Source organism: Alligator mississippiensis, chromosome 1 (genome assembly GCF_030867095.1).
Source record: "Alligator mississippiensis isolate rAllMis1 chromosome 1, rAllMis1, whole genome shotgun sequence".
Taxonomy (NCBI): domain Eukaryota; kingdom Metazoa; phylum Chordata; order Crocodylia; family Alligatoridae; genus Alligator; species Alligator mississippiensis.
The window spans coordinates 286,882,990-286,910,877 of NC_081824.1; the positions used below are offsets into that span (position 1 = coordinate 286,882,990).

General features: G+C 42.1%; 1 protein-coding gene across 1 annotated transcript in view; it reads left to right on the top strand.

The window, feature by feature from the left end:
- The window catches only part of JAM2 (junctional adhesion molecule 2), a 52,680-nt gene extending 25,377 nt beyond the window's left edge, over window positions 1-27,303 (top strand). Inside the window, exons 2-10 of the mRNA XM_006264132.4 lie at window positions 4,704-4,775; window positions 11,673-11,786; window positions 13,970-14,122; window positions 15,426-15,628; window positions 20,933-21,035; window positions 22,713-22,820; window positions 23,957-23,972; window positions 25,289-25,328; window positions 26,467-27,303. Coding sequence (XP_006264194.2) covers window positions 4,704-4,775; window positions 11,673-11,786; window positions 13,970-14,122; window positions 15,426-15,628; window positions 20,933-21,035; window positions 22,713-22,820; window positions 23,957-23,972; window positions 25,289-25,328; window positions 26,467-26,499 — 842 coding nt within the window. The 3' untranslated portion in view covers window positions 26,500-27,303. The remainder of the gene's footprint in view (window positions 1-4,703; window positions 4,776-11,672; window positions 11,787-13,969; window positions 14,123-15,425; window positions 15,629-20,932; window positions 21,036-22,712; window positions 22,821-23,956; window positions 23,973-25,288; window positions 25,329-26,466) is intronic.
- Window positions 27,304-27,888: the final 585 nt, after the last annotated feature.

The window sequence follows — 27,888 nt, forward strand, 5'->3', positions numbered from 1 at the left end:
CCCCTATCACTGTTTTGAATCTGTTCTCCTGCAGTTTCCTGAAATCAAATCAGAGGAAACATAGTGGTTTTGAAAGTACCTAATGTGTTTTTCTTTTGTTCAAATCACGAAGAGCAAATGTGCGTTCTTTACAGGACTGATTGCAAACACATGGACAGATTATGGCAATGTAAAATGTTTCTCCAAATATTTGGTAGGAAAGTTTTATTGACAGGCTGTTCTGTCATATAGTATCTTTCCATTACTTTTCTTTACATAAAGGATAAAAAGCCTCAAAATACGCAAGTCTTAGATTTTGAGTAGTTGCCAGCAGCATCCCATCCCTTGAGACAAGGAATTGCCATAGCTTTAGAGCTGCCTCCTCATCTTGGTATTTGATCAAAATACTTTACTGGCTTCTTTATCTTAAACAGCCTCCTCTCTACTGCTGCTCTCTGACTTAAATTCTTATTAGAGGGCTACAAAATGCCTTTCAAGGAAGTAGGATTTTTTAAAAATGTTTCTTGATTATAATACACTGCAAACTAACATTTTTATACACTTTTTAACTGGATATCATTCAACTCATTTGATGAAGGAAAGTAAGCAGTCTTTCTGGAAACGTAGTTTCCAGATCAGCATGTGCTATGCAAAAAATTAAATTAAATTAAAATTGGTATTACAACATTATTCATAGCGAAACACAAAGAATGTGCCACATTCTGGTAGGCATAAAATATGTATTAATTCTTACTGTGGTCCCAGTTCTATTTCTTAGCTACTTTGACTGGTATTAGAATGGCATTGCATTAATGGTATTGCATTATTTATGAGAATTTAAAAGGTTAGATTTTTTTAAAGGTGAGCAAAACTGTCTTCATACTCAACTCTACAGAAATGTTCAGATTTTAAATGGTTGTGAATTATTATAAACAGTTAAGCCTAACAATCTGGCATATATCCACGATTCCTAAAATTTCTGAACCAACTACAAATAAAGTGTTAGCCAGGCTTTAAATAAAGCACTTTGTGCCATATTTAGTGTTTTTTTCCCCCCACCCCTTGGAAATATGAAACAGGAGATTACGAAAAAAAAAATATGTAATATTTATTAACAGAAATTATAGTAACAGAAACATACTTTAGACTTGGAAGAAACACAAATATTTCCGTTTTTATATTCTTCCCTAGCCCCAAAAAAGAATATAAATCAAATTAGTGAGAAAGCAATGATTTAAAATTACAATTGACATCCTCTAAATGGGGAAGCAAGGATCAGTAGATGTAAAAGGATATTCATTGGAATAAGGTTGAAGTAAAAACTAGAGGTGCACCGCTATAAAGAAAATTGACTGTATCGGAAATCAGCCTGATGTGGCCAATAATTTGGCCGATAAATGGCCCGTGCATGTGTGCAGCCACAGCACAGCATGTAGATGGCAAGGAGCACAGCCTGGCAGCTTGGAGAGCTGCGTGTAGCTGGTAAGTCTGTTGTGGTAGAAGGGAAGAGGGGAGGTAAGGGGCATGGAGAGGGCAGATCAAGGCCCCTGCAGTGAGGAAGGGAGTGGGGCTGGGGCTCTGGCTGGGGCAGGCACTGCCAAGCAGAGGCAGGGTGGGGCAGGGTGTGGGATGGAGCTGTGGCTTGTCTGTGGGGTGCAGGGAAGGGGGGCAGCTCCCACTGCTGCACACACCCGGGGATATCATGGGGTGGGGGGTACCCCTGGATCTACACGGGGCAGAGCAGGATGCCACTGTGGGCTGGGGCTGTGCTGGGCTCTTCCCAGTGTAGGCTGGGCTGGGCTACACTCAGGGCTGGCAGTGGCAGTGCTGGGAGGGGAGGTTATGGGGGGGGAGTATGGGGAATTTTTAGGTGGCTACCACCGCCCACCCCAAGTGCAGTGTAGCCCAGCCTCTTCCGGAAATGGCCTGGCACAGCCCTAACCCCAGTCTGCAGTGGTATCCCACCCACCCCACCCAGATCCGAGGGGTAGGCACCCCCCCCCATGCCCTCACAGGGAGCGCAGAGCAGCGGGAGCCTTGCCCTCGGACAGGCTGTGGCCTCATCTCATGCCCTGCTCTGCCCCACTGGGCAGCTCTTGTCCCAGCCCCTGCCCCAGCCTCCCTCCCTCCCTCACTGCAGGGGCCTTGATCTGCCCCCCCCCCCCCCGCATGCCTCTTACCTCACCCCCTTCCCTTCCACCACAACCAACTTACCAGCTGCACACAGTTCTCCATGCTGTATTGAAAATCGGATTGGTATCAGCCGATATACCTCCTTGAAAATCGACTATCAGTATTGGCCCCAAAAATTGCTATCAGTGCACCCCTACTAAAAACTTAAAATTTCAAGGTGAGAACAGTATATATATTTCTGACTAATAAAAATGTGAAACAGCAGTGTGAATTGTAGCTATTTTACTAAGATTTATCTAACTTTCTTGCTGGGTTATGGGGCTTCATACAGCATCAACTGGGTGAAAAATTAATGGCTTGTGATTTAAACAGGAGCTCAGGCAAGAATTGATCATTAGATCATCTCACCTTAAGCTCCCTAAAGTGGGATCAGCAAGGACAAGACCAAGTCTGTAGCAGCTAGAAAAAGGATCCTTAGTATCTTTGTAGTAAGCCATAATTCAAACCCTACTAAGTAAGGCCTGATTAACCACTACATTCCTTCAGCTTTACATCAATGTGTAGTGTACTGGGGGCCAACATTTTTGGTAGGTGTGCCACATATTGGCCCTGCAACTTCCCCAGGTGCCACTCTGATTCCCTTCCCTTGCCGGCTCTGCTTTCTGCTTCCTGGCCTGTCTGCTTCTGTGCTGCCTATCTCCTCTCTGATCTGTGTGCCTCAAAAAAGGGTGCCTATGCTGAATTTTAGCCACCAGCAGTATATTGGGTCTCACTGCAGTGGAGATATGTGGGCACCAGCCTTGAGTAGCCATGATCAAGTTAATGGTAACTGTAAACTTGCTCATACAATATAATAGAAAAAAAGTTTGTTTCAAGGAAAGGTGATTATATGTTTCAAGGTGAATGGGGGAGAAAGTCCATGAAAATACACTGACTACTGGATCCTATTTTTCAAAAGTACTCCAGACCCATAGGAGAAGCCATTTGAAAATGTTGTCGTATATCTGCAAAATACAAACAAAACTATTTTAATAACTGCATTGAAACAACAGCATTTAACTGTGGTTGTGGCTTCATATGTTTATAGTTTAGCATGGTTTGGACTTGGGTGGTAGTTATTGTAATTGTACTGCAATAGTGCTTTAACACTCCAGTTTGAGTTCAAGGTTCTATTGTGCTAGGCATTGCGAATGCCTCCACAAACAGGTAGGTCTTGTCCAGAAGATCTAGTGTCGACATTTTGTCTGATAATTTGAGGATGGGTGCTACCTGAGTTTTTACTGTGAAATGAGTGGCTGCATTGTCTTTGTAGCTGCCATATTGAATTCCCAAGAGATGTCCAAGAACTTGTATGAGAGAAAAAGCATATGTGAAACAATAAAGTGCATTGAGTTGAGAATCTATATATAAATAAAAGGCTTAGTCCATCTGTCTGTGTGTCTGTCTGTCTGTCTGTAACACTCTTTAGATGAGAATAGCTTGAAAACTATGAGAGAGAACATTTGTGTCTTCAGAGAAATGTCTTTCCTAAACCTTACCTTTTGTTTAGTGACCATATCAGGATGATCCCAACTTTCAGAATTGGGGAAAAAAGTCAGGGGCCAGAGCTGTTTCTACTGAGCTCATCCCAGGAGGGCACTAGTAGCCCGGTGCAGTGGGAAAGGCAGAGGGAGGGGCTATCTGAGGAAAAGTGGGAGCCGGGCAGAGGCACAAGACAGTAGATGAGCAGCAGCAGCCCCGTCCCAAAACCCAAGCAGGGAAGGAGGCGCTCAGGGGCAGCGCGGAGTAAGTCCCGGGGCGTGAGAAGCTGTTGCAAAGCGTGGACCTTGCCCTTGCCCAGCAAAGAGGCATGCAGGCGGCAGCTGGACAGCAGCATGAGCAGGTCCACCTTCAGTCCACTGGACAAGAGCAAGTGCAGGAAGGGACTGGTATCTTCAAATCTTCAGCCTATTTTATTTAAATTATATAAATATTTATTAAATAAATATAAAAAGTAAAATTTGTTTGTTTTTATTGTTTGAAATTCATCTGTCATTTTTGATGGGAAGTTCTCTAGTAAAAGATAAAGGTCCTTTGTTCAGAGAGTTTATGCACTAACAGGCATAATCCTGCTTTTGGAGTATATAATGCTATTTGTTCTTATGAAAGAGCAGGCCTGATTACAGTAAGAAATGCATGTAAGAAGAAAAAGTGATGCTCTGCTGTATTGTACACTGTAGATTCTGAAGGACACTATCCATGTATATGGATTTAAAAGCCTAATCTCATTTACTTACAAATTCCTAGGACCAATATAGTACTCTTTATCAGTAGTTCCATGAGTACTTTACAAAAGAGGAAAACGTTCTTTTAAAAATATCTGCATTTGCACATGGAGAAGTTGAGGCACAGAGATGAAGAGATGCTTGTGATGAAGAGAGAAAGAAAGTGTCAGGTCTCCTGAGTTTTAGCTTAGCATCTGGTCCATCAGGCAAGGTCAGTCTATTTTTTATAATCAGGTTTAAAAGCAATGCATGAAATCTCATGAGGCGACTATGGAAAAAAAGTGTGTTCATTGTCTGAATTCTTTCCCTCCTCCCATCTCATTACAGATCATAATCGTATGGCGTATGGCATCTCTGTCAGAACGGACAATAATCATGTTCAAGCAGAGGAGTTTAAGGGTACAGTATGGGCATCACTACATTTAAGTGTGTATGTGTGTGCATATATATGCACATAAAATATTTATATGTGAAACACCAAAAATATAAAAAGAATGTTTTTAAGGATGCAAAGTGGAGAATTTGGAAGTTAGGAAGTGCCAGAATTAAGGCTCCCAGTACAATGCTATTTCAGGCCCCTTGTGCAGATGTATTATACACCTAGGTACATCTTAGTCCTAGTCTTCTTTTTACTTAGCCAGTAGCCCTGTGTGAAGTGGCTAGTATTCGCTTTGGAGTTATTCAGCCAATTCAGGGGACAGTGATTCAATTTGGTGATTTGAATCGCTGTCTCGAATCGTTTTGGTCGTCACCAAATCAGCCAAATCTCCAAATCAAACAGGCCCCATCCCCTGCCCACTCTCGCAGCCCTGTCAATGGCTGCCCCATCTGGCCCCAGCATCCTGGCTCTTTAATTTAAAAAAAAAAAAAAAAAAAGGCCATGCACTCACCGGCTTCTGCCATGAGGCCACATGCATGGGTGACTGGTGCCTCCGGAGTCAGGGGGGGCACTTGCCTCCCCAGTGGCCAGTCAGCAACCGGGATGGAGGGTTCCCCTGCAACCAGTCGCAGTGACGGGGGGGGTCCCTCATGGCTGATCGCACCAACTGGGGTGGGGTGGGGAGGGGGTCACCCTGTGGCCAATCGTGCTGACCCAAAAGTGTCAGCGGCATGCCACTGGCACTTACCAGGTCAGCACGATTGGCCACGGGGGGACCACGGGGATCAGTTCTCCTTGTGTCCCCACACCCCGAATGGTGCTCTCAGGGGGGGCACCAGCACTCTCACCTGCCCCCCCGCCCATCACCTAAGCATGGAACGGTGGCTCTCAGGGTGCACAAGCGCTCTCGGGGTTTGTGGCAGAGCCTCTCACACTGCATGGGGCAGTGGGGATTGCCCCCCCACCTGGCATCAGCCGGTGAGTGGGGGCTTTTTTTCTTTTTTAAAGCAGCTGGGAGTTGAGGCCAGGTGGGGCAGCCATGGCAGGGCTGGGAGAGTGGGCAGGGGTTGGGGATGCTCAGGGGGGCTGGGGGAGCAGGCAGGGGATGGGGCCTGGTGGGGGCCCCCCCCCATGGTTCCCTCCCCCTGCCTCCAGCCAAGCCTCCCCCACCCCCTACTTACCAGCATGGAGTCTGGGTTCACTCCCTGCGGCAGCAAGTGGACACTGGCCAAATCTCCGAAGTTCTCCGAATCTTTTCCAAATCAGTTCGGAGAGCTTCAAATTGATTCGGACCTTTTCATTGGTCTCCTGATTAGATTCAGAGATTTGGCCACCGAATTGGGTGAATCTCCTCCGAATCAAATCAGCACCCACAGCTTTGCACAGTCCTACCAGCCAGTCCCATTCTCCCTTCCTCACCTCCAAGAGCCAATTAACACTCCTCCCATATATTTTCTGTCTATTTTACTCTGCCTTCCAGTCTCCAATTCTAGTCTGCCCCCACACAGGGTTGCCCCACATTTCTTCCAACCCCTACAGCCCTGCTGCTTGTTGCTTTTCCATTTGAATTAGTCAGCTTTTTTGCCTGCGGTGTCTGGACCCATGACAAGGCCATTGGGAACACAGAAGTAACAGCCGTTTGGGGCAAGGTTTGGAACCAGTGGAAAACTGCAGCTGTAAGAAGTCCTGTTCAGCTGAAGGTGGGAGTATGCTCAGTGTGGATAGCATCTTTGGAAAATGTTGTTACTTTTAAAATCTGGAGAATTTCACAAAAATGTCAAGGAGTGTCCTTGGCACAAATACTATCATTGTGCCAAATTACAAGTTACTGCTCCAGAGTGTGTGTGTGTGGGGGGGGCCACTGGAGTTTTTCAAACTAGGGTTCACCAGAACTTTGAACATGACATAGAAAAAAAACAACAATATATTTTCCCTAACTTTGTTCTCAAAAGTAAGTGAAACGTTTTGCTGAAATTTTGCAAAAAGTTCAACTTGAGGCAAATGCCCAGCATAGAACATTTCAGTCTAAGCTATTAAACAAGTTTTTGCAAGTGAAAGAATTAGAATTACAATGGAAAGCATCAGGCAACCTTAATCACTGGGGATGCTATCAGCCCCACCTATAATGTTAGGAGATTGGTCACAGTTAGCACATCATCCTCCAAACAGTGATGAAGAACAAGTATAAAGAGAAGCATAGACATGTTTTAGCTCAAAAACTCTAGTCAAAATCAACCAAAGTCAGTAACTGCAATCTAACAGGTATCTTTTCTACCAAACAAGTGTCCACGCCACTATAGCACCAATACTAGCTGTCTCAGTAGGCAACCCAAGAAACTATTAGTAGCATTATTTCTGAATTTGGATTGGAACTGTTCTCTGTATTTGAATTTATTCCAATTTGTAAAATGAGTTCCTGCCCAGAGGTGTTTGTTATATGAAATAAAACGATAAATTAAAAGGAGGAAGAGGAAAAATAAAAACCTGTATAGAACCACCATCATGGTTAGATTAATGGCTGACTCTTGCATTGGTGTGTGTCCCATGGATTGGTTCAGGAGGTGTTTTTTTGTCTTGTTCCATGAGTTCAGGAGGTTGTTTTTTGTTTTGTTTTTCCAAGTTTCACATAGAGTTTGGGGAGTCAGTGGGCCTTCCAGAGGCATCTCAATGAGAGGGCACTCGTCTGGTGTGCTAGGGAAGGTTGTGCACATGTAGTTAGTAAAGCAGGAGAAAGTGTAGAGGTGACTGAGGGGGAACCAGAAGAACAAGGTAACATGGCTAGTGTCATTGTCAGAATGAACAGACTGACAAGATTTGGACCTAGAGAGGTAGGATTCTTGTAGGGATTTAGAGGTTTTCACAAGAAGTGTGAGTTTCTTGAGGAGGAAGAAGAATCGGTGAAGGGATTTAGACAGACTGGTGCCTATTCCCATTGGCTAGTGGAGAATGGAGTCTTAGCAATTGTGTGTTTGTATTTGTTTGAAATGCTATGATGTAGGTATTGGAGGTTAATCAGGCAAATACAGTAAATAAGCAAAAACTGTCTTTTTTTTATTCTAAAAATGGTTCCTTGGAGTCAAGTTTGAAAAATATTGTTGGGAAAAGTTTGTATATTACTGGAGATGAAAAAGCTCTTAGTCTACAAAGCTATCAACCTGGCATCTCTCACAAGCATTAATAGTGTTTTTTGAAAAAAAAATGAAGGCTGAAAACATAAGTGTTCAGGGCTTAGAAAGGGTGAGAGAATAATAATGGTTTACTATCCTTGCTCTTAGGCACTCTTAAACCTGGTATGCATTTTTTTTTGTAGTATAATTGTATGTCTCAGCATCCCATTGTTCTTTCTTGTCATTCAGACACTGTGTTTAATATTATTTAATCCATATACTAGACTGAGCACTCCGATACTGCTGTCTACCAACACAGCGGATTTAAGCTTTACAAGAACCCAAATATAAGCCACTTGGTTCCCCACTGTGTGCAGCTGCCTGAAATACACCCCTTAGCGGGGTGATCAAGATATATACTATGTATGAGTGGAGTGAGTTAGTGGTTATTAAACTATCATTATTATTTATAAGGTTATTATTGCTATAATTCCACATGATGGATAAGTTAAAAGTAACATTTTATATCATTGCAGCAACTCCAATAACCTACATATCATAGTTATATATGGAGAAATAGAGAAATAAAGAATAGTACCCCTTCCTTTCTTCTTTCCTATTCCTCTCTATCCTAAAATTTCTAGATTGTCACTACATATCCTGTTTTGACAAACGCTAATTTAGTGTGTTTTATGTGTTGGTTTCATATATCATCTCTTTATTCCCCACTGGTGCCTAATAACACATTCCTTGTACTCCCTGTATCTCAATCCTTTTCTTCTCTGCTTTCCCCTCCTGTTGAATTTTATTTGGATATCTTTGTCTTTATGTAGCAGCATTTCCCTTATTAGCAGCACTAGTATCTGAACAAAATGGAAATAGAAAATGGTGCCAAGTTTGTCACGCTGCATCTAGTGCAAAGGAGCAGCTGTGGAAGTGTATGAACTGCTTTTAGCACAACTATGAATTGTGGAAAATCCTTTCACACTCAAGATATAGATCAAGATATATATATTGAGAAAAGTGTGCAAACTTTCAATCCACCAGCCCATGTCTGTGTTTGACTATGATGAGAATATGACTTTTTATTTGTCCAGTGCTAATAAAATAATGTATTTATTTAGGCAATATATAATGTTGGAGCAGAGAACTGTGTATTTTAAACCTAAATAATGCCAAGAAGTTTGAGGAGTGAAATGAGAAAAAGCATACTGCAAATTTACCTCTAAAATAAGTTTTTTGTTGTAAAAATAAAATATGTAATTTTCCATTTGATCTTTAAATACCATTCCTGTGTGCAAATTAATAGATTTTCCTACCTTTCACTTAGCAATTGGAAACAATCAATAAGGAGTAAGTTTCAGTTACTTTTTTCTTTAATAATTTACACTTAAGTAAACAAGTGGATTTCCATTCATACCCTTTTCCCTTTAACCATTCAGTGTTTTTGTCTTCCAGTTTTCATTGCCACAAGATGTTGCAGAGGCTGATAATTTTACCAGGTTGAAAAGAGGATGGAATCAGTTAGTTCAGGATAGGTCCATCAGCAGATAATAAACATGATAGCCATGGGGTGCAACTTTCAAATGAGGACTTCCTAGGCCTCTGAATACTGGAGGCTATTTGGGAAAAAGGGGAGGGTACCAGATAAGTTTCGGTAGGCCCTGCATATATATGGTTTCCCTTAGCATCCACTCTCTGCTATTGTGAGATTGTAGATACTGAGTTTGAGGAGCAGGAGAAAAGTCCTCAGGCCAGATGACCTGGGTTTAGGGGCTGGATCCGGCCCACGGGCTGCATGTTTGACATCCCTGCATTAGAGTTCTTTGCCTCCCCTGGGTTTACAGTGAAGAGACCTGTGCTGCACGTTCATTGCTATACATAAACCTCTGAATTTAGCAGGAAGCATTCTGTGAGCTCAGCAGTGGGCTCTGCTTTCTCCCTCCTAATAGGACAGGGTCATTGATGGTGGCTTCAGCCCTGGCTCTGCAGTAAAAGTAAACAAATGCCCAAAACAAAAAAAAAGTCTGGGCAAGTGAGAGAAACAACTACAGTATACTGTAAATCTTGTCCACAAAGTACAGGTAAATTCATGAGCTTAAAATGCTGTAACTCAGCTGCTCCCACCTCAGTCAGGCAACCAACACACACAGAGGCCAAAAGTGAAGACAGGCTGACTGTGAGTAATGGATTTGTTTACCTTGTTATAAAGGCAACAGAGCAGATGATATAAAATGGAAAGGAAACTTAAAGCAAATCTTGAAGTGCAGGAAAGGCCACAACCCATCCCATTCAACCTGCATTCAGGAACTTCAGACTTCCTGAGTACACACATGCTTTTGTAAAGAAAACTATTGTAGAAAAGGAGTCCCTCTCGCTGCTGCTGGATTTTTTTTTTAAGCAGTCTTGTTTTGTATGTAATCTCACTGTTCATGAAAGGTGCCTTGCTGGTAGCCCTGGAGTTATGAAACCTTCTATTCACTGGCAGAGCAGGGAAAACAACAGTACAGACTTCCCTACAATACCCTGTTAATGCATCTTGGTCTCTGTCTGGAGGGACGACTTTGTTGTCTTCACTTATTCAGTCCTCAGGCACACTTTCTGAGATTGGCAACAAGTGAGAGTTAATGCAGGTGGTTGTGTGTGTTGTGATGTGTCCACTGAAAAGTAGATAGGTACCACTGGAGACAAAATGACCTTTGGTCTTTCTGAATCTGCTCTGCATATAGTGGATAACCTAGAAATGAAATGCTGTGTCTGTAAATCTATGTAGCTCAGAACAGAGGTCCTAAACTAGTTCTGAATGCTGTAGGGCACATACATCCTAGTACACATACATACACTTGCATTCAACTTGGTGCAAGGGTGCCTTGGTTACCAAAACAGGATCTCTACACGCTAGCTCTGGAACTAGTTTATTAGCTCACGTGCAGCATCTCATGAACATGGTTCTACCACAGAGGTTCTCAACTGGGGTTAAGAACAGAGGTTCACAATATGAGGTTTCCTCAGGAGTGCCACAACACAGAGCCATTGCCCCATGCACAGGGCTGCAGCGTGCACACACTTCTGCATTTGGGTTCTCTAAATCTGAAAGCAGGACAGGAAAGCTGGCTTGGGCTGCAGCCCTGCTTGGTCCTTTCTCCTTTTCCTTTACCTCTCCTTCTTCCCTCTCTCCCTTCTCCCAGAAACAAGTGTACAGGACAGTTCCACACATTTTAACACCTGCTTCTGGGAGGAGCATGCGGTGGCCAGACTGGAAAGGGCTACAGCCCAAGCAGCCAGCCTGCTTTAGGGTTCTCCGAGAGCCCTAATGCAGGAGGAGTGCACATGTGCTGCAGCCTTTCCCAGGCTGGCTGTGGACCAGAGCAGGCAATGGGGGAAAGTTTTTTTTTCTGGAGGCACTAATACTTAGTTGAGAAGCATTGAGGTTAATTGTGGCAACAGCAACAATGGCTCTCAACCAGGGGTGCCTCACATTTGAAAAAGTGGTGGAGGCGTGCTCTGCATCTGAAAGTTGAGAATCAATGTTCTATCACTTGTGGTTCCAGAGCTAGTACGTGCAGAGCTGGTCCACATGAGGATCTAACCCCAAATATTTGTGGCTGGCAAGGGAAACTGTTTATATTTTGTTCTCTGTTACATTTTTTTTTTTTTTTTTTTAAACCCTGGAAGTCACTTTTGAGAGGACAATTTGGCTCTTACTGAATATTTTTGCTTTCATACAAGAAATATTAGTATAATTTCTTATCTTTTTGAGGCTTAAATCTGGGGTAAAATACTGATCATTGCCTTGCTTCTTTTTCATAGAGGCTATTCTTAGCTGCCGACCCTCGGTTCCAAAGACTATTACTCCAAGAATAGAATGGAAGAAAAGAGGACCTGGTGGAGTCTCATTTGTCTACTATAATAGTGCATTTACAGGTAGGAGGCTGCAAACCTGAAGATTTATGGGTTAAAATGATGAAACTGCTAAAATGCAACTTGGTTTCTTTTCTGAATATTAATGACAAACAAACTTTCCAGACTTTCTTCATGATGAAGAATATCCCTCACCATGTAAGTGGCTTCCTAGACTAATTAAATCTTCAAGAAGAGAAAGCCCGAGAAAATTTATTTTAACTGAGCCTTTGACAATGAGTTTCTTCTTGATTTATAGATTAAGTTAACTTTTAAATTTTTTTGGTGTCTTTTGTTTAGGCTTGAAAAGCCTATATCCTTCCAGAAACTGAGCTATACGTCAATAAAGAGGAAATGACCTATTCTTATTGCAGCTTTGCAATCCTCTAGATATGCATCTAAAAGATATTTTTAATATAAAGCCAAAGGTTTAGGAATGGCTAGAATACAATTCAACATACAGTTCATGCATACAATTCAACAATACATTTTAAATGCATCCCGTTTTATAGGAGTAGAATCCAAGAATATATGCACATCTTTAAAATAATTTTATCTGGCTTTTAAATTTTGAGGAAGAAATGTGTCTTTATGGCACCACAGACAGTAAATAAAGGTTGGGGAGGAAAATAATAAACCTAGAGCTATTTGGTTTGCAGAACTTACAAGCAGTGCTGGTTTTATTGTTAGACTTGCACGTTCCTGATGTGTTGTCCACGGAAGTGGCAAGCTTGGCAAATAGACATTATAAACTTCGTATGCAATTACGTGCAGGTATTAAATGCCCATGTTGCATATTTCATTCCAAATATACTCGGAGCTTTCATATGGCCATATATTTACTAAACCTTTTGTGACTTTTGTGACTTTTTTTCCCTTTCTAAGTAGAAGGCAGGGTAGATTTGTACCATATAGCCTAACCAAAGTGTGTGTGTGTGTGTGTGTGTGTGTAATTTATATATTTAGTGCACAGATTCGTAGGCAGAAGCTCACTTCATCAGATACTGACTTTTTTTCAAGCCAAGCAAAAATTTTAGTCTGTAATGAAAACTGATAATCACAAAGTTCAGATTTTTTTATTATGAACTTTTTCTATCTTCTGTTAAAAAATTACTGTAGGGTTTTGTTCTATCTTCCTCTCCCATGTTTTTCTCAGAATTAAAACTTCTGAAAGAATTTTGCCACCTGCAAAAAAAAAAAAAAAAAAAATCTTTCAGTCATCCACTATGGAGAAAATCATCCTGTAAGGCTACATCTTCTATCATGAATATTATATTAAACCTTCTAATTCTAAACTATAGAGAGTTTACGAAGTCCTATAAAAGCATGTTGGAGGTTCACTGTGCTGCCAAAATCGGAAATCTTAGTGTTCCAGCGCCTAAGTTGCTGGACACTGTGTGCATTTCATAGGTAATTAATTTACCTTATGCTCAACAGGGATAGTCTTCACCTTAGAGTATTTCATTCTGATCCTGAAATTGTATAGTCTATAGCAGCAGCTAACAACCTTTACAAGTTGCAGGTGGGGACAACCCTGCACCGATTTGACGTGGGTTGCCAGGGGAACTTGGGCAGCACATCAGAAGCTGAGATATGTGCCTGTTTCTGCACCTGAGTCAAGGATCTGGGAGCTGCACCCATGATGCTACTGCTGCTGCTGCTTCCCTCCCCATTTCTTCTTACCTCTTGTCTGTGGCACAGGCACAACTTCCAGCCCATGGGGAATTGAGCTAAAGTTGGGCAGCTAGAATAATACCTAATATTTTATTTATATGTATAAAAAATAAATATTTATCACTGAAAAGTGAGATGTAAATATTTTCAACCCTCAAAAAGCAAAAAATAATTCCTATCTAAATGTCTTGTGTGGTGTCAAAACTCAGTACCACACTAGAGATGAGACAGATTTATGGGTGATAGGTAGTTGTTGAACAGAATGACTTGTAGATGTTTCCTCTGGCATCTCCAAACCAACATTGGTGGATACCAGGAAGGGTAATGGGTAGGAGATAGACCACTCGAGATATGCCCGGTATGGCACTTCTAATGTTCTTATGTAAAACAAGCTAAAAAATCCGTGACATATTTAATTTCTAGAATGGACTTGATCTTTAAGAAATACACTTCTATCTGTCAGATCATCTTTGGGGATTTTTGGTTGGTTGGTTGGTTTGTTTTCTTTACTTTTTTTGTTTCCTTTTTTAAAGGTGACCTTAAAGGCCGAGCGGAAATGTTGAATATCGGCATTCGCATTAGAAATGTGACCCGAAAGGATTCTGGAGAATACCGTTGTGAAGTTAGTGCACCAGGCAAACAGGCACAAGATCTGGCAGAGGCTACCATTACTCTCACAGTGTTGGGTAGAATCTTCAATTTCACTGTCTGGGTTTTTGTTGAGAGGGTAGCAGGTAGAGACAACCAGTGTCAGTGCCTCCCACTATCAGTGTGGGGTGGGTTTTTCAGGCATTCTCTTTGTTAGCAAAGGAGATTTGTTCATGTTTGCATTTTGTAAATATGAAAATGCTGAATATATAGTTTCTTTGATTGAAAACGTTACTATGAATAAGAAACTAATACCAGTAATAAATATTGTTACTAATTATTCCAGTTGTCAACACTCAGCAAGCATACTAATTCCCATTATGTGGAAAAATTACTTTTATCCAAATTACTGCCATTCAGTTGTTGATGGTTTAGATAAGTACATCACAGTGTCATCTATTTGTCAGCAGCATTTGTCACCATTATCAGTTTCTCAAACATTTCTTATTTGTTGTTTGGAGATGCCACAATTTCCTCCCTGCATTTAAATAAGTAAACCCTTGACATAACTGTGATACCGGTTGATAAATTTAGACTATTTTTAAAGACAACCTCAGAGCCCTTTCTTTCACTTTCTGTGCATTTCCCATTAAGAAAAAGTGCAGAGGAAGGAGCAGGTATGTGTATACACATGCATATATTTTTACTCCTCCATCCTTCTCTTCTTTGGGGAGGGAGAGCTTACAAAAAGAAAAAAAAGTGGAAAAGCGGTTTTCTTCTCTCAAAACAACTATTTTTTAAAAATGAATTTTTACATGAAAACTTTTAAAGAGAGAATGGGAGGGGTTAAAAAAAAAGCTTCAAAAAACACTTACCCTCTTTTGACCAGTCCTCACAACTAATTAATAAAAAGGAATAGACTGAGGAGGAGACACCACTCCTAAAAGTATTTCTAGCAAAATTGAACTGAAATTAGAATTTTTTTTTTTCAATAAAAAGTTGAAAATTTAAATGGAAAATTCTAATCTCCTTATTCTTTTGATGCACTGCTTCCTGTTTGAAGCTATGTGCTGGTAGATGGAGTAAGGGAGTGAGGGTTTGGAAGCTGATCTAGGACTAGATTTATATGGTAATGAGTGGGGCAGAGCAAGGGAGATGCAGTAGGGCATTATGGGGCTGAGAGCAAGCTGTTCCTTCCTATCCCTGGCTCCTGGTCTTTTGGCCTTTACTGCCCAATGAGCACCATTCTTTCTTGGCTGGCCCCCATTCATCTATCTTATTCTTTTTAATATTGAGCAATTTCGACACTCCTTCTATGCTTAAGTAGAAGTTGCAATAGAACTGTGAATGCCACTTGACAATACTTGTACAACTGGAAAAACAAATAATTTTGTTCTTCAGTGGCTTCAGCTACTCCAACATGCGAAGTGCCCAGCTCAGCAATGAGTGGAACAGTAGTAGAACTGCGATGCAAAGAAAATGAAGGGTCTCCTGCTTCTGAGTACAAGTGGTTTAAGAATGGTGTCGCTTTAGTGGAAACTTCAGGAACAGGCAGTGCAAAAGCAAACATTACTTATGTCCTAAATAAAAAATCTGGAACCCTGGTAAGATCATTTTAGCTAATTCTTTCCTTGTTATCTAAAAAGAGTTTAGAGGCATTACAATAGTGTATGGGAGGTTCGCTTGAGAACAGGGGCTATATTGAGCTACGTAGAGTAGGAATAACATCACTTGCTTATTACATGACAAGACAAGTAGATGAAATGGATAAAATCCAGTGAGGCTGGATTGAAAGGATGAGGTAGCAATAAACAATCAGCATTATAGTTGTCACTTACTTGAACTGTGCCATTTGTGAATGATTTGGTATCTCTCCACAGAGGTAGGTGTTAAGGAGGCTTTTAATAAGATAAAATGGCAATTAGAGATTTTTTAGAAGGGGCCAATGGGAGAAACAGCTTGTGAATGGAAATAAAAATATCTAGCTGGACCGGAAAGGGTTCAGTCCTTTACCAGTGAAATCAGTGGATACAGGAATAGGTACAAAGTGAGCAGAGGCATCATTTCCAGAACATTTGGAAGATGACCAAAACCTATTTTTATTAATGATATCTTCTAAGGTAAGGTTTTAAAAATGGCTAGTAATTTCCAGCTTCATGGGCCCTTCCTCCACCCTGATCTGGCGGCTGTTCCATTTGGTCCAGGACCTGCATTGTGTGCAGCATGGATCCTGGAGTGGCAGGGACAGGCACTGCATGCAGAGCAGTTTGGCTAGAGGGTCTTGCCCCTCCACTCCAGGTTGGATCACCATATTTGGTGACAGAAAGAAACTTTCCCTATGGTCAAATTGGTATGTGGGGGGTTTTGCTTTCATCTGTAGCAGGGAGCATGGGTCATTTCCTGGGATCTCTTTTTTTTATACCAAGATGTAGCTGATGTGGTCCCCCTGCTTTATCTGCGGCAGGTTAGGGTGTTGTGTCAGGGTTGACTGTAGTTTTACTAAGATTATGGATTTGAGTGATCCTGCCTCAGACAGGGAATTGGACTAGGTGACCGTTGGAGGTCACTTCCAGCCCAACTTATCTATGATTCTGTGTCAGGGGTGACCAAAATACGGCCTACGGGCCAGATCCAGCCCACGAGGCCATTCTATCCAGCCTGCAAGGCCTCTAAAAAATGTAGAAAATTAATATTTATCTGCCCTTGGTTCCTGTCAAAAATAACAGGAACCAAGGGCAGTGGACCCAGGGAAGCCCAGTGGGCTCCCACAACAGCAGGGCCTGCCTGGCTTGCCCCCCCAGCCAGAAGCCCTAGGCTGCCCCGCTTCTGGCCTGGCACCACATGTCTGCCCTGTGCTGGAACCTCAGGGAAGGGGGAAGGGCAGGGGAGGAGCCTGGGCAGGGGATGAGCCTGGGGAAAAGCTGAGCACGGCGGGGGGGAAGCGGCCCCTTGCCTGCTCCGGACAGCCCCGCAAGGGAGTGCTGGCCACAGAGCGGGGGAAGGGCCGCTTCCCCCCCACCCCACTCCCCCCATGCTCAGCTTTTCCCCGGGGTCCTTCCCTGCTCCTTCCTGGCACAGAGGAAAGCAGCCCGTGGCCGGCACTCCCTGCTGCAGCCTCTCACAGCACGTGTGGGGCTGTCAGAGCAGGCACAGGCAGCCCCACACAGACTGCGAGTGGCTGCAGTGTGGGGCGCCAGCCACGGGGCAGGGAGGGGCTGCTCCCCCCTCCCTCCCCGCACTCAGCACCAGGTTGTAACCCGGCCCCATTACCAGCCTCAGCCCCATGTGGCTCTGGGCATGCCCATTGGGGCTTTTCATGGCAGCAGCAGCTGCGGCCCTCTCCAGTTGCTGAGCTGGGCAGTGTTTGCCACTGCCGCTTGTGGGCTGCTCAGCACATGAGCTCTGGGCGCCTAGCAGCAGCCAGCATTGCCTGGCATGGCAAGTGGGGGGGCTGCAGCTGCTGCCACCAATGGGCGAGCCCGGAGCCGGTTTGGAGCCCAGGCTGTCAGCAGGGCCAGGTTACAAGCTGGTGCTGAGCGTGGAGAAAAGCGGCCCCTCGCTCGCCCCATGGTCAGCTCCCCATGATGTAGCTGCTTGCAGTCCACGTGGGGCTGCCTGTGCTTGCTCCAGACAGCCCTGCGTGGGCTGCGAGCGCCTGCAGCAGGGTCATGGGGCAAGCGAGGGGCTGCTTTTCCCTGTGCTCAGCACCAGCTTCTTCCCTGCCAGCAAGCAGGAGGTAGGGGCTGTGTGCTGTCCCCCTGCCTGTACAGTGGGGCTGGGGGGCACTGGGAGTGAGTGGGCGGGGAGCCAGTGGGAGCATGGGGCCCACACCGGTGTCCCAGGGCTACTGCCGGCAGGGCCCAGAGCAGGGTAGCAGGAGTCCAGGATCCTAGCCGGCTCTATGGATCAGCTGGGTCAGCTCCCCCCTCTCCCTGCTGGTGCAGCCCAGCCTGGCTTCACAGACCCCTGCCAGCCTGTGCCCCGCTTTGGGCACCACTGGTGCTGGCCCTGGGACATTGGTCCCAAGACATTGGGACATTGGTCCCAAGATGGTGACCAGTGGGCAGGGCACCTGTCAAGGGGCGGGGCTACTCATGAGGCCCTTGACAAAATAATCGCCCTGCCAAAATAGGTAAACGGCCCTCCGCCCAAAATAATTGCCCGCCCCTGTTCTATGTAGTGTAGAACTTGGAGCAGCTGGACCAGGTGCCATGCTGCATGCAGTGCCTTCCCTGGCCAGAATGCATCATATGAGGTGGCCACCATGGTGCCCACTTCAGTTTGTCCTGGACCTATGATGCATGCAGTGCTTGTCAGAGTTGCACGCAGCCTGGGTCCTGGACTGGCTGGATCAGGCATCACTTGTGGTCATAGGTGCTGACTTTGTTTTTTGCCAGTGTGTGCTTGCAGATGTAAAAAAACAACCCCCCCCTACCCTCCAGCAATACCCCTCCCCCCCCTCCCCCCCCCGCCAAAAATGGTGCTTTACTTTTAAACTTGGTGCATTCTCACACCAAGCCCGATAAATACCCAGAAGAGAGAGTGCATTACTTCAACCCACAGTGTCTGCCCGCTTTAGTGGGGCTTTTTTGGCACTTTTATCTAATAGCTGATTAATCTACTTTAGCTAAAAGTGCCAAAAAGCCCTGCTGAAGCGCCCATTCTTTACAGATGCTACAGATCCAGATTGAAGTAAGGTGCTGCTGCTTCTGGCAAAGCATGGTTTGGTTGGTTGGTTGGTTTTGTTGGTTTGTTTTTAACATCTGCAAGTGCCAACACAGCCATGGGTTGTGGGTGCTGAGCACCCACTAAGTTTTTGGATGGGTGCTCGAGCCCCAAAGCACCCATGGAGTTGGAGCTTACAAGTGTCACACAGTCCTGGAGTTGCTGGGGCAGGCACCATGTACAGTGTGCATCCCAGAGCTGGCACCATGTCGTACAGTCTAGCCTGAGCAGGTACTGCTTGTAGGTTGGTGCCTTCTGTGGCCTGTCCAAGATCCACATTAGAGCCCCCAGCCAGACTGTGCCATATGTATCACATATTCTGGTTGCTGTGGGATCTGTGCTGCATGCACCCACCCATGTGATGCAGCCTTAGAGCATCTGGGGCAGGCACTGTGTGGGGTGTGTCCCAGGCTCTACCCCTGGGGCTAGTCCAGCACATACCATGCCCTGTTGGGGTATTCTTGGACCCAGGGGTAGCACCAGGAACCAGGTGGCAGGACTCCATGCGCCAGATCCAGTCCATAGGCCATGTTTGATGCCTCTGTTCTAGAGGGTAGATGACCAGAAGCCTGTCTGATAATGAGGGTTCTTTAAGGTGCATTGAGCTGGGTATCTAGAAGTATTAGTGTATTTTATAAATCTTGACTTTGCATAGCTCTCCGTTACCATCTTTAGGTATAGAATGAGTAGGGGAAAACCTAACAAGATTTATTACAAATACAATGATATGGGTTTGTTTTATAGAGAAAGAGAAGCTGCAAATAACCCCACACAAATGCACAAAAGCTTTGAGACTTGCTACATATGCTAGTGGACAACTTGAGAACATGTCAGTGTTGTGGCTCTCAGACAGAAACAGTTTTTAAATCACCAAGGTCATTAATTTCAGGTTAAGATTATCTATCAAAGCTACCTCTCCCTTTCTTGACATTTATCATATGAAACTGACATCAGTACCAGCATACTTCATTTTATAAAAAGAATAAAATAACCAATAATTTTGAGAACTGATTGTGTAATCAAAGGTCAGTAATCTTTTCAAGAGACAGGCCAGAATGAATCAGCCTCGATCAGAGGTGGGTAGACTTGAAGATGGATACTAGGACCCCGCTGCTGTTGCTTCTCCCTGCAGCTTAATGGGGAGAGCAACTGCTGCCAAAGCACAATGTTCACAAGCCAAATCCAATGACTCCATGGGCCAGATTTGGCCCAGGCACCATGGATTGCCAACCCTGTCTGGTCTAGATCAGAGTTTCTCAACCTGTGGGTTGCAAGAATATATTAAAGGGTCACAAACAAATTTAAAAAATGTGTCAAACTTCAAAAATGTATTCTCTTTTAAAGGAGAAAAAGTGGGAAACTATGGCTTTTCCCTTGCAGGCCGACAGAGGTCCAGCCTGCGAGGGGCTGCTTGGGGCCTCCAATCCCCTCACACCCCTCTGCCCCATACACTGGGGGGCTGGGGCCTGGGGGCAGCAGGTCAGGAGTGAGGGGCACTAGGTCGGGACTGGCCATCTATGTTTACAAATGGGTTCTGGTACAAAAAACATTGAGAACCACTGGTCTCGATGGTGTCAGTGCTGGGTCCCTTTCCTTTATTCTCTAGCTCTAACCAACCTACTGATAGTATTTGATAACTAGAGCTGGTTGGGGATTTTTCCTTTATGATAAATTTCTGGTGGAAAGTGTAGCTTCTGTAAAGCTGACATTTTTTTCACCAGAAAATACTGATTTGCCAAAAATATGAAACACTTCATTTTGGGGTAAAATCCATAAAATGGAATTAAACCTTTCTATTTGGGGAATGCTGAAACTGAAATGTTTCAGGATTTTTTTCATGGAATGTTTATCATTGGGAAATGCTGAATGAAGACTAAAACATTTTGTGGCTGGGGGCTCATAAACTGACCTTGGCTAACCACTGACTGGAATATTGAAGGAAATTAACTGTTAACTTAGCAGAGGCAGATAGTGGGGTATCTGTTTAGGAGCTGATCTAAGATGAGGAAGACACTGATTCAAACCCCTGAGTCAAAAGTTAAAAGCTGCTGCCCTGATTTTTGTCTAATTTGGGATAAAAATAAACATAGATGGGTCAGAATTTCATCCTGCAGGAAACTGCATTTTCCTTATCCCTTTTGATAACTATGCCTCTTCTGCTTTTGCTTTTTCTATTTTAAAAGTTGTTTAACACCGTTTCAAAGACAGACACTGGAGAATATTATTGTGAAGCTTTTAATGGAGTCGGACTTCCCCAGAAGTGCTCTGTGAAGCGAATGCAAGTGGGTAAGTGTCAAAAGCGAACCCAGGCCAACAAACCTTCTGACAGGAAATATTCTGTTGTACATTACATGTGAGAAAAAGCTAAGATAGGGTTGAAGTTACGTATTTTTATTATTAAGTCCACCTAGTACTAGAATAAAAGGCAGTTATGTGATGTTTGTTATGAGTGCCATTTAGAGAGGCATTTTGTATGTTTATATTTTTCCACTTTAAAAGCAGCAGTACAGAAGATTGTATTTACGAATTTTACCAAAGGCTGGCTAGTAGGGAGTGCTTTAGAATGATCAAGTGGCCAACATCCAGAAGATTATTATGCATTAACGTCACAGAACAATAGTGCCTTCTGTGGATATATTAACATTTAAGAGTATTTTTGCAGACACGATAAAGCATTATCTGCAAGTCTTGGTTTACAGATATTTTCCTTTTGAGATGCTTTTATAAAAAGACCTTTAATGTAGCAAGTTTTAAAAAAAGTATTTCTTATAAGAAAACAGTAACAAAGAACTACAGTAAATAAATAAAAGTAACATTTATATCTGTTTACGGGAACACTGTCAAATTTGATAGACCAAAAAAAATGTTGTGCTTTCTGGTTCTTATCAAGTCTACAATATCCATGTAACTTGTTGGATGTAGACTTTGTTCTGTAAACAAGTACAACTATGTCTTTTCCCTTAAGAAAAAAAAATCTGTGCCAGGAGGCCAGCATTTATGACTACCTCTGCAAAATACTAATAAGTGCTGTCCATGTGATAGAGAGAAGTTAGTAAGGAAATATTTTAGGTTTCCAAAAGGATTATAATCAACAATGGAAAGTTGATGCATTTTGCCAGGAACCTTTTAAATAGTTCTTTACATCTCTTACTCTCAGGGCCTGGATGAAAGCCCACTAAACTGAATGGAATGTTGTTTTTTAATCGGGTCTTTAAGCCACTTCTAGTACATTTGGGCAAATACTATATTTTATCAAGAAAGACTTCCTCTATTAGGCAAACATTAATCCAAGTTAAACTTTGGTGTGTCTTGAGATGAGCAATGATAAGCTTTCGAGCTAAAATTTTCAAATGTGCATGCCTGAAGTCAGGCCTCGAAATAAAAAGTACTTCACTAGAAGTCACTTGATTTTTTTTTTTTAAGAGGTGCTATGTCTCTTTAGCTCTCCTTAATTAGTGGGACTAAGGATTGCTCATCACCTGAAAAATATGGCTGCTTCTACTTAGGTGGCCAAATGTGGTTCTGGGAGTATAACTTTAGGCATGGGGGATGGAAAGTTTTGGCCTTGATGTTTTCATTATTAAAAAACCTCTCTTCTACACATGTCAGAAGCCCTGGGGCAGTAAATACTGTTCACCCACATGTAAGGTTCCTAGTGGCACAAATGTAATTCTGTCCCAACACTTTGATCAGCTGGTATGTTAATACTATTTTAATCAAACTAGTTTTTAAAAAAATCTACTTGGAGCAGCTGTTTCCATTTACAGGCTTCAGGATATACTCTCCTTTTGGGGGGGGGGGGGGTGTCAACATTTTGGGTTGCTGATAACTTATATGTCCCAGTCATCTACATATTGTTTTCTATAGTTATCAGTGCCTCTGCTGCCAGGAATTCTTACAGTGTAAAATAGCTACTTTGGCAAGATTATTTTTTAACACTGGATTCATTGTTCTTAATTATAGACGACCTTAATGTAAGCGGAATCATAGCTGCTGTAGTAATTGTGGCTCTGATAATGGCATTATGTGGACTTGGGGTATTTCATGCACAAAGAAAGGGCTACTTTTCAAGTAAGTAAAATGAAATCTTTCTTGTGTTATGAACATCAGAAGGTTTGCTATGTTTAAATATTTCTACTGACTGTAATCAGGAAAAAAATAGCCGGTAGTCAAGAAAAGTCTATTCTTGTAGGGTCTGATTTTGCACCATTAAAGTTAAGAAGAGCATTGCTATTGAAAATGGAGGAGCTCATCTATATTTAATTGTTCTGCCTACTTATTTTTATCATTCCCAGTTTGGTTTTTGCAATAGAAAAAGAGATGGAATTGCCAAGCTTAGTTTCATATGACTACTGAACAGGAATTCAGGCAGTTGAAGCTTCTTTCTTATGCAAAGATGAGAATGTTCAGGAATATTAGAAAGTGTTAAATCTTTACTGATGGCTTTCCCCAGTGCTCAGGAACTGAGCTTAGTCAGTCACTGAAGAAAATTAACTCTGACTTCAACAGAGGCAGAATCTAACCTGGATGACTACTTAGGTACAAAGTGTCTAACTGAAGAAAGAAGTTATATACCAAGTATGCCATGGAAGGAGAGAGCGCCATTGTGGTTATGAGAGCACCTCTGGGGAGTTTGGCCTGCAGACAAATCTTCAGATTCACCCTTGCATTTGGATAAAGATGGACTTGCTGGCTCCATCTGCTGGGCAGTAATAAAAATGCGTGTCAAGAAAATTTTTGCTTTTATTGAGTTTTATTATATAGCTAGTTGCAGGCATTGCAGGGCAGTCTGCTTTTGCTATTGACATTAGAGGCCATAGAGTATAATACAGTAGGCAGACATTGATGCATGAAAATTAATCTGTGTCTGAAAGATAATATTAAATTCCTGCTTTAGGGTGGCAGGCTGATTTTTTTTGCAATCAGATTCAGGGAAACGAGCAGCTGAAAGCCTTCAGAAATAAATCAGTAACTTTAGAGGGGAGTTGTCCAGCTTTAGAACAGTGTCGTGATGGGCTAATGCAAGAGTCTGTCATTTGCACACCCACAAGTGAGAAGCTAAATTTAATTTGTGCTGCCAGAAATTAAGGGAAAAGGAAGGGCAAGAATCAGCAGTCCACAGCAGATATATCAAATGATGTTTGTCAGCTGGGAAAGTGATTTTACATTAAAAAGATATTTCTTTTTCTTTCCCCCTCTGCCCCCAGAAGAAAGCTCTTCTGGGTAAGTATAATTACTTGATGTTCATTTGTTTGTTCATTCTCTTGCATATCACTTTTAGTAATGGAAGGGTTAAGTTCATTTCTACTTCTGATGGTGTACAAAATGTGATTTATTTTTTGGGTGGGAGGAAGGGTTTTCTGTGAGATCCTAAGACATGGTTGTGTGAGATTTTCTGAATCTTACTTTTAATTATTTGCTCTATTCTCCAGGTTGCTCCTTTCTCTTGAGAGTGTCTGGATTTTTCTCAGTATGTTTTCTAATAATCTGTAGACAAACTTCAGACTGGCTGTAATAAATGAGCCAAACACTGTTGTGAAACACGTAGAAGTAAACTTTCAGGATTATAATTCAGCTCCCTGATTCAGACGCAGACATACATTTGGGTCTGCCTTTATGCCTAGTAGCTAATTAGCTAGGTCAAAAATTGGTACCCAAATCTGCATCTGTGTTTTCTGTCTGAAAATTAGTTGTGAACCAGGATGAAATAATATTCCTCAGTCTTTCCCTAGGAAATATACCAGACTATGTGTTTTGAGAAATTGACAATTGCCAGTCTATTTTATGAGACAGTCTGAGTTATATATCCACATATGGAGCTAAAATTCTGTGCTAGAATGAAGGCTGGCATTTTTTTCTGGCTTGCTAAGTTCAGTTTTTATAGCTTGCATCATCATGTGTGGGTAAAAAAAAGGAAACAAGTAATTTATTAATTTATCTTTAAAGATTACTTTAAAAAGCTTCTTGGAAATTATTTTCAGTGGTTACAAACTGCATATGCAGCACATGTAGGAGCCTTAATATGATAAGCTAGTAAAAGCTAGTCTGGTGTTATGACTTGGCTGCATAGCTGCTTCCAGAGTATTTATTACAGGTATCGTAGTGGACAAGTGGCAAAGAACATGCCCTTAGTATAGAATAGAAAATGTTGCTATTATTTTGTGCCTCTGAAAAAGAATATTCTTTTTAGCAAAAATTTCCCCCCCTTCTTCCATCACTGAGCTGGTTAATTGTAATCACTAAAAATGGTTAAGTTTCTATCCTTAACTGAGATGCTCTGATCTGACTTTTAAGAGTATGAAAAATCCCATTGCCAAACACTCTATTCTGAAATTCAGTGGATTCCCAAACTCAATGTTTGCTGATTGCCAAGTCTTGTTAATAATCTTTCTGCAACATAATGACTGTTATACACTGGAAGTCAAGATGGGGTTCTGTGTACAGTGGACAAATCTGTGCTAAAAGAAGTTATTCTTGAAAGTAAAAGTATAAGCAGAGACATCAAACAGCTAATCTTTCTTTATTTGCTCTATTAACAGGAAGAAGAGTTCTGACCATCCACCTACAGCAAGTGAAAAGGCAAGTATTTTACATTTAACTCGGGTATTTATAGACTCATCACTGAGCCCACCAATCCACTTCTCCTAACTACCCACTTTAATGCTAAAATGAGTAAAGACTGCTAAACAACTGGTATTTAGATGTAGTGGTTAGTCCCAATTCATTTTAGCTGAAGACTAACACAGTGTTTGTCCCAAGAAAACCTTGTTAAAATGAGAAATTCAAAGGAATTAAATATTGGGATGCCACACATCCCATGCTGTATGGTGAATATAATCAGAACCATCTTTGCCCTGCCTTAATAAATGGAAGTTTGTTGACATGTGCATTGCATATTACCAGTTTCTTCCTCCCAAATGATCGCCAATGCTCAAGTTGAAAACCTGTGAACACAGTATCTGCAATTCTCATTCTCTTCTGCTTCAGTCAGTAACACCTCTCATCTTCCACACCACTTGCATAACAGTCCAAAACTTGCTAATTTTCATTCTCCTAGCTCATGAGAGAGGGATTTAGCTGTTCCTCCATTGTTTGAAGGGATATAGAGTGAGGGGAGCTTTACCTCTCGCTCCAACATTGAAATGAGACTGCTGTACTCGATCCCAGCAAATGAACATGTATTAGACTTTCTGTCAAAAAGTATTAGCTTTTATGTGAAATTCTATTCTACCCCTAAATCAAAACCTTATAAACAAGGCTTATTTCCTCTTCCAGTTTCTTGGCATGCCCCCTCCCTTCATTTAATTCCAAGAAGAGGGAAGGGAAAGAGAATCTGAGGAATATTCATTGACCTTGACAATATACATAATTGTGTTCTGCTGAAATTGTACTTCAACAGAAAAGTATTTTAAAGATAGCAAACATTATTATAGATGCATTAACTATGTTTCTTATTCTTAAATACCTCCTAGTGACACACCTAGGTCAGTCTTCAAGGTCCAGTATTCAGTTGCTGTGAGGAGTTCCATTTCATTATATTTTATCACATTTCTGGGTAGAATATGCATGATGTGTTAGTTGGTTCCATTTTCCAGCCTGGAATCCTGAATAAAGTTCTGCTGAAATGCATGCAATGAATGCTAAGCTGGATGTTCTGCTGAAAATATCCGAGCCATTACTCGTCACCTTGCCCATTTCTTTTCTTTTTTTCATTTAGGATTTCAAGCACACCAAGTCTTTTGTTATTTAGAAGATTTCAGCCTCTGTGAGGGACACCAAATTCCTACTTGTTATACAAAACATCAAAGGGATTTTTAAACTCTATTCTGCAAATATTTTTATTTGTTCTTCTTGGGGTACATACTGAAAATAAATGTTGGAATATTCAGGATCAAAAGATACAGACTTTGTTGTGAAAAGTATTCCAGCTGTGTTCATGTTTATTTTTTTTAAATATCACTTTCTTTAATTTATGGATAGCAGTAAGTGGATTATAAAGTAAATCGTGTCTATGAAAGCTGCTCTTCATCCTCCTTACATGCGTATTTAGCAAAGAAATTTATTGCTAAGTCAGTAATTCAGGATCATGAGCTCTACAGGTTAGGATTTTCTACGACCCTTTATTGAAGGCTACTCTAGTAGTGTCTTTCTTGTCTGCCCCTGAAGGGCAATATGAAGGGCTCCAAGTTTTGCTGTTTAGTAGTAGTGTTCCACATTTACTAGTGCCTTAACTTTTTCTAACCTATTTGACAGGCAGTCAGTGAACAAGTACTCTGAAACTGCTCAGGAATGAACTTGGGCTGTCCTAAGTATTGTTTACCTTGTGTGTAATAGAAAGCTTCCAACCACTGTTATGCTGTATAACAAGTGTTAATGTTTGTAGCTTCTTTTTCTACTGGAAGGTATAAAGATTTGTTAAGCTTTCTCTTTGCTACAGATTTGTATGTGTACATTGCACTGTGATGGAAAGTGGTGCCAACAAAACTAATGCAGCATTATTGCCTGGATTTTCTGTTAGAACAGTATTAAGAAATAAATGGCCTGTAGTGTCTGACATGATTGGTCTATTGCAAACTTGTTTTCAGTGCTTCGCAGACATCACTACTTTTGCCACGGTGTAGAAATTTGGCTTTCCAGATCTGTGGAGTTGCCTTAGCAAGAACACTTCTGTCCGCAGCTGTCACCTTTAACGCCAGCCCTTTTGAATCTAACTCTGTAATGAAGAACCTTAGCCACAGGGAGGGGAAGTAACAGGTTTACCAAATCTGCTTTAGTACCTGCACTAGTACACAACCTGCTTAGTCTCTCAATGATTCTATAGGTTTGTTCACATGAACTCATTAAGGTTTCATTGCAGGAAGGCATTTGCATTCAGGACACCATAGACCTACTTGTGCTTAAGTTTCATTGACATAAATGTGAACACATCCAACACCTGTCCTGACTACAGGTACAGTACTCTAGGTTGGTTCCTTTTGCTGAAATTCAGATAGCATGCATTGTTTCAAATGCTGGGGTAGCAGGGCATAACTCTGGAAGTTTCAGGGGAGATAGGCTGCTTGCAGATGTGGAAAAAAATAAGTGGTGCTTTACTTTAAACTCATGGCATTCCCATGCCGAGCCCAGCATATGCCCAGAA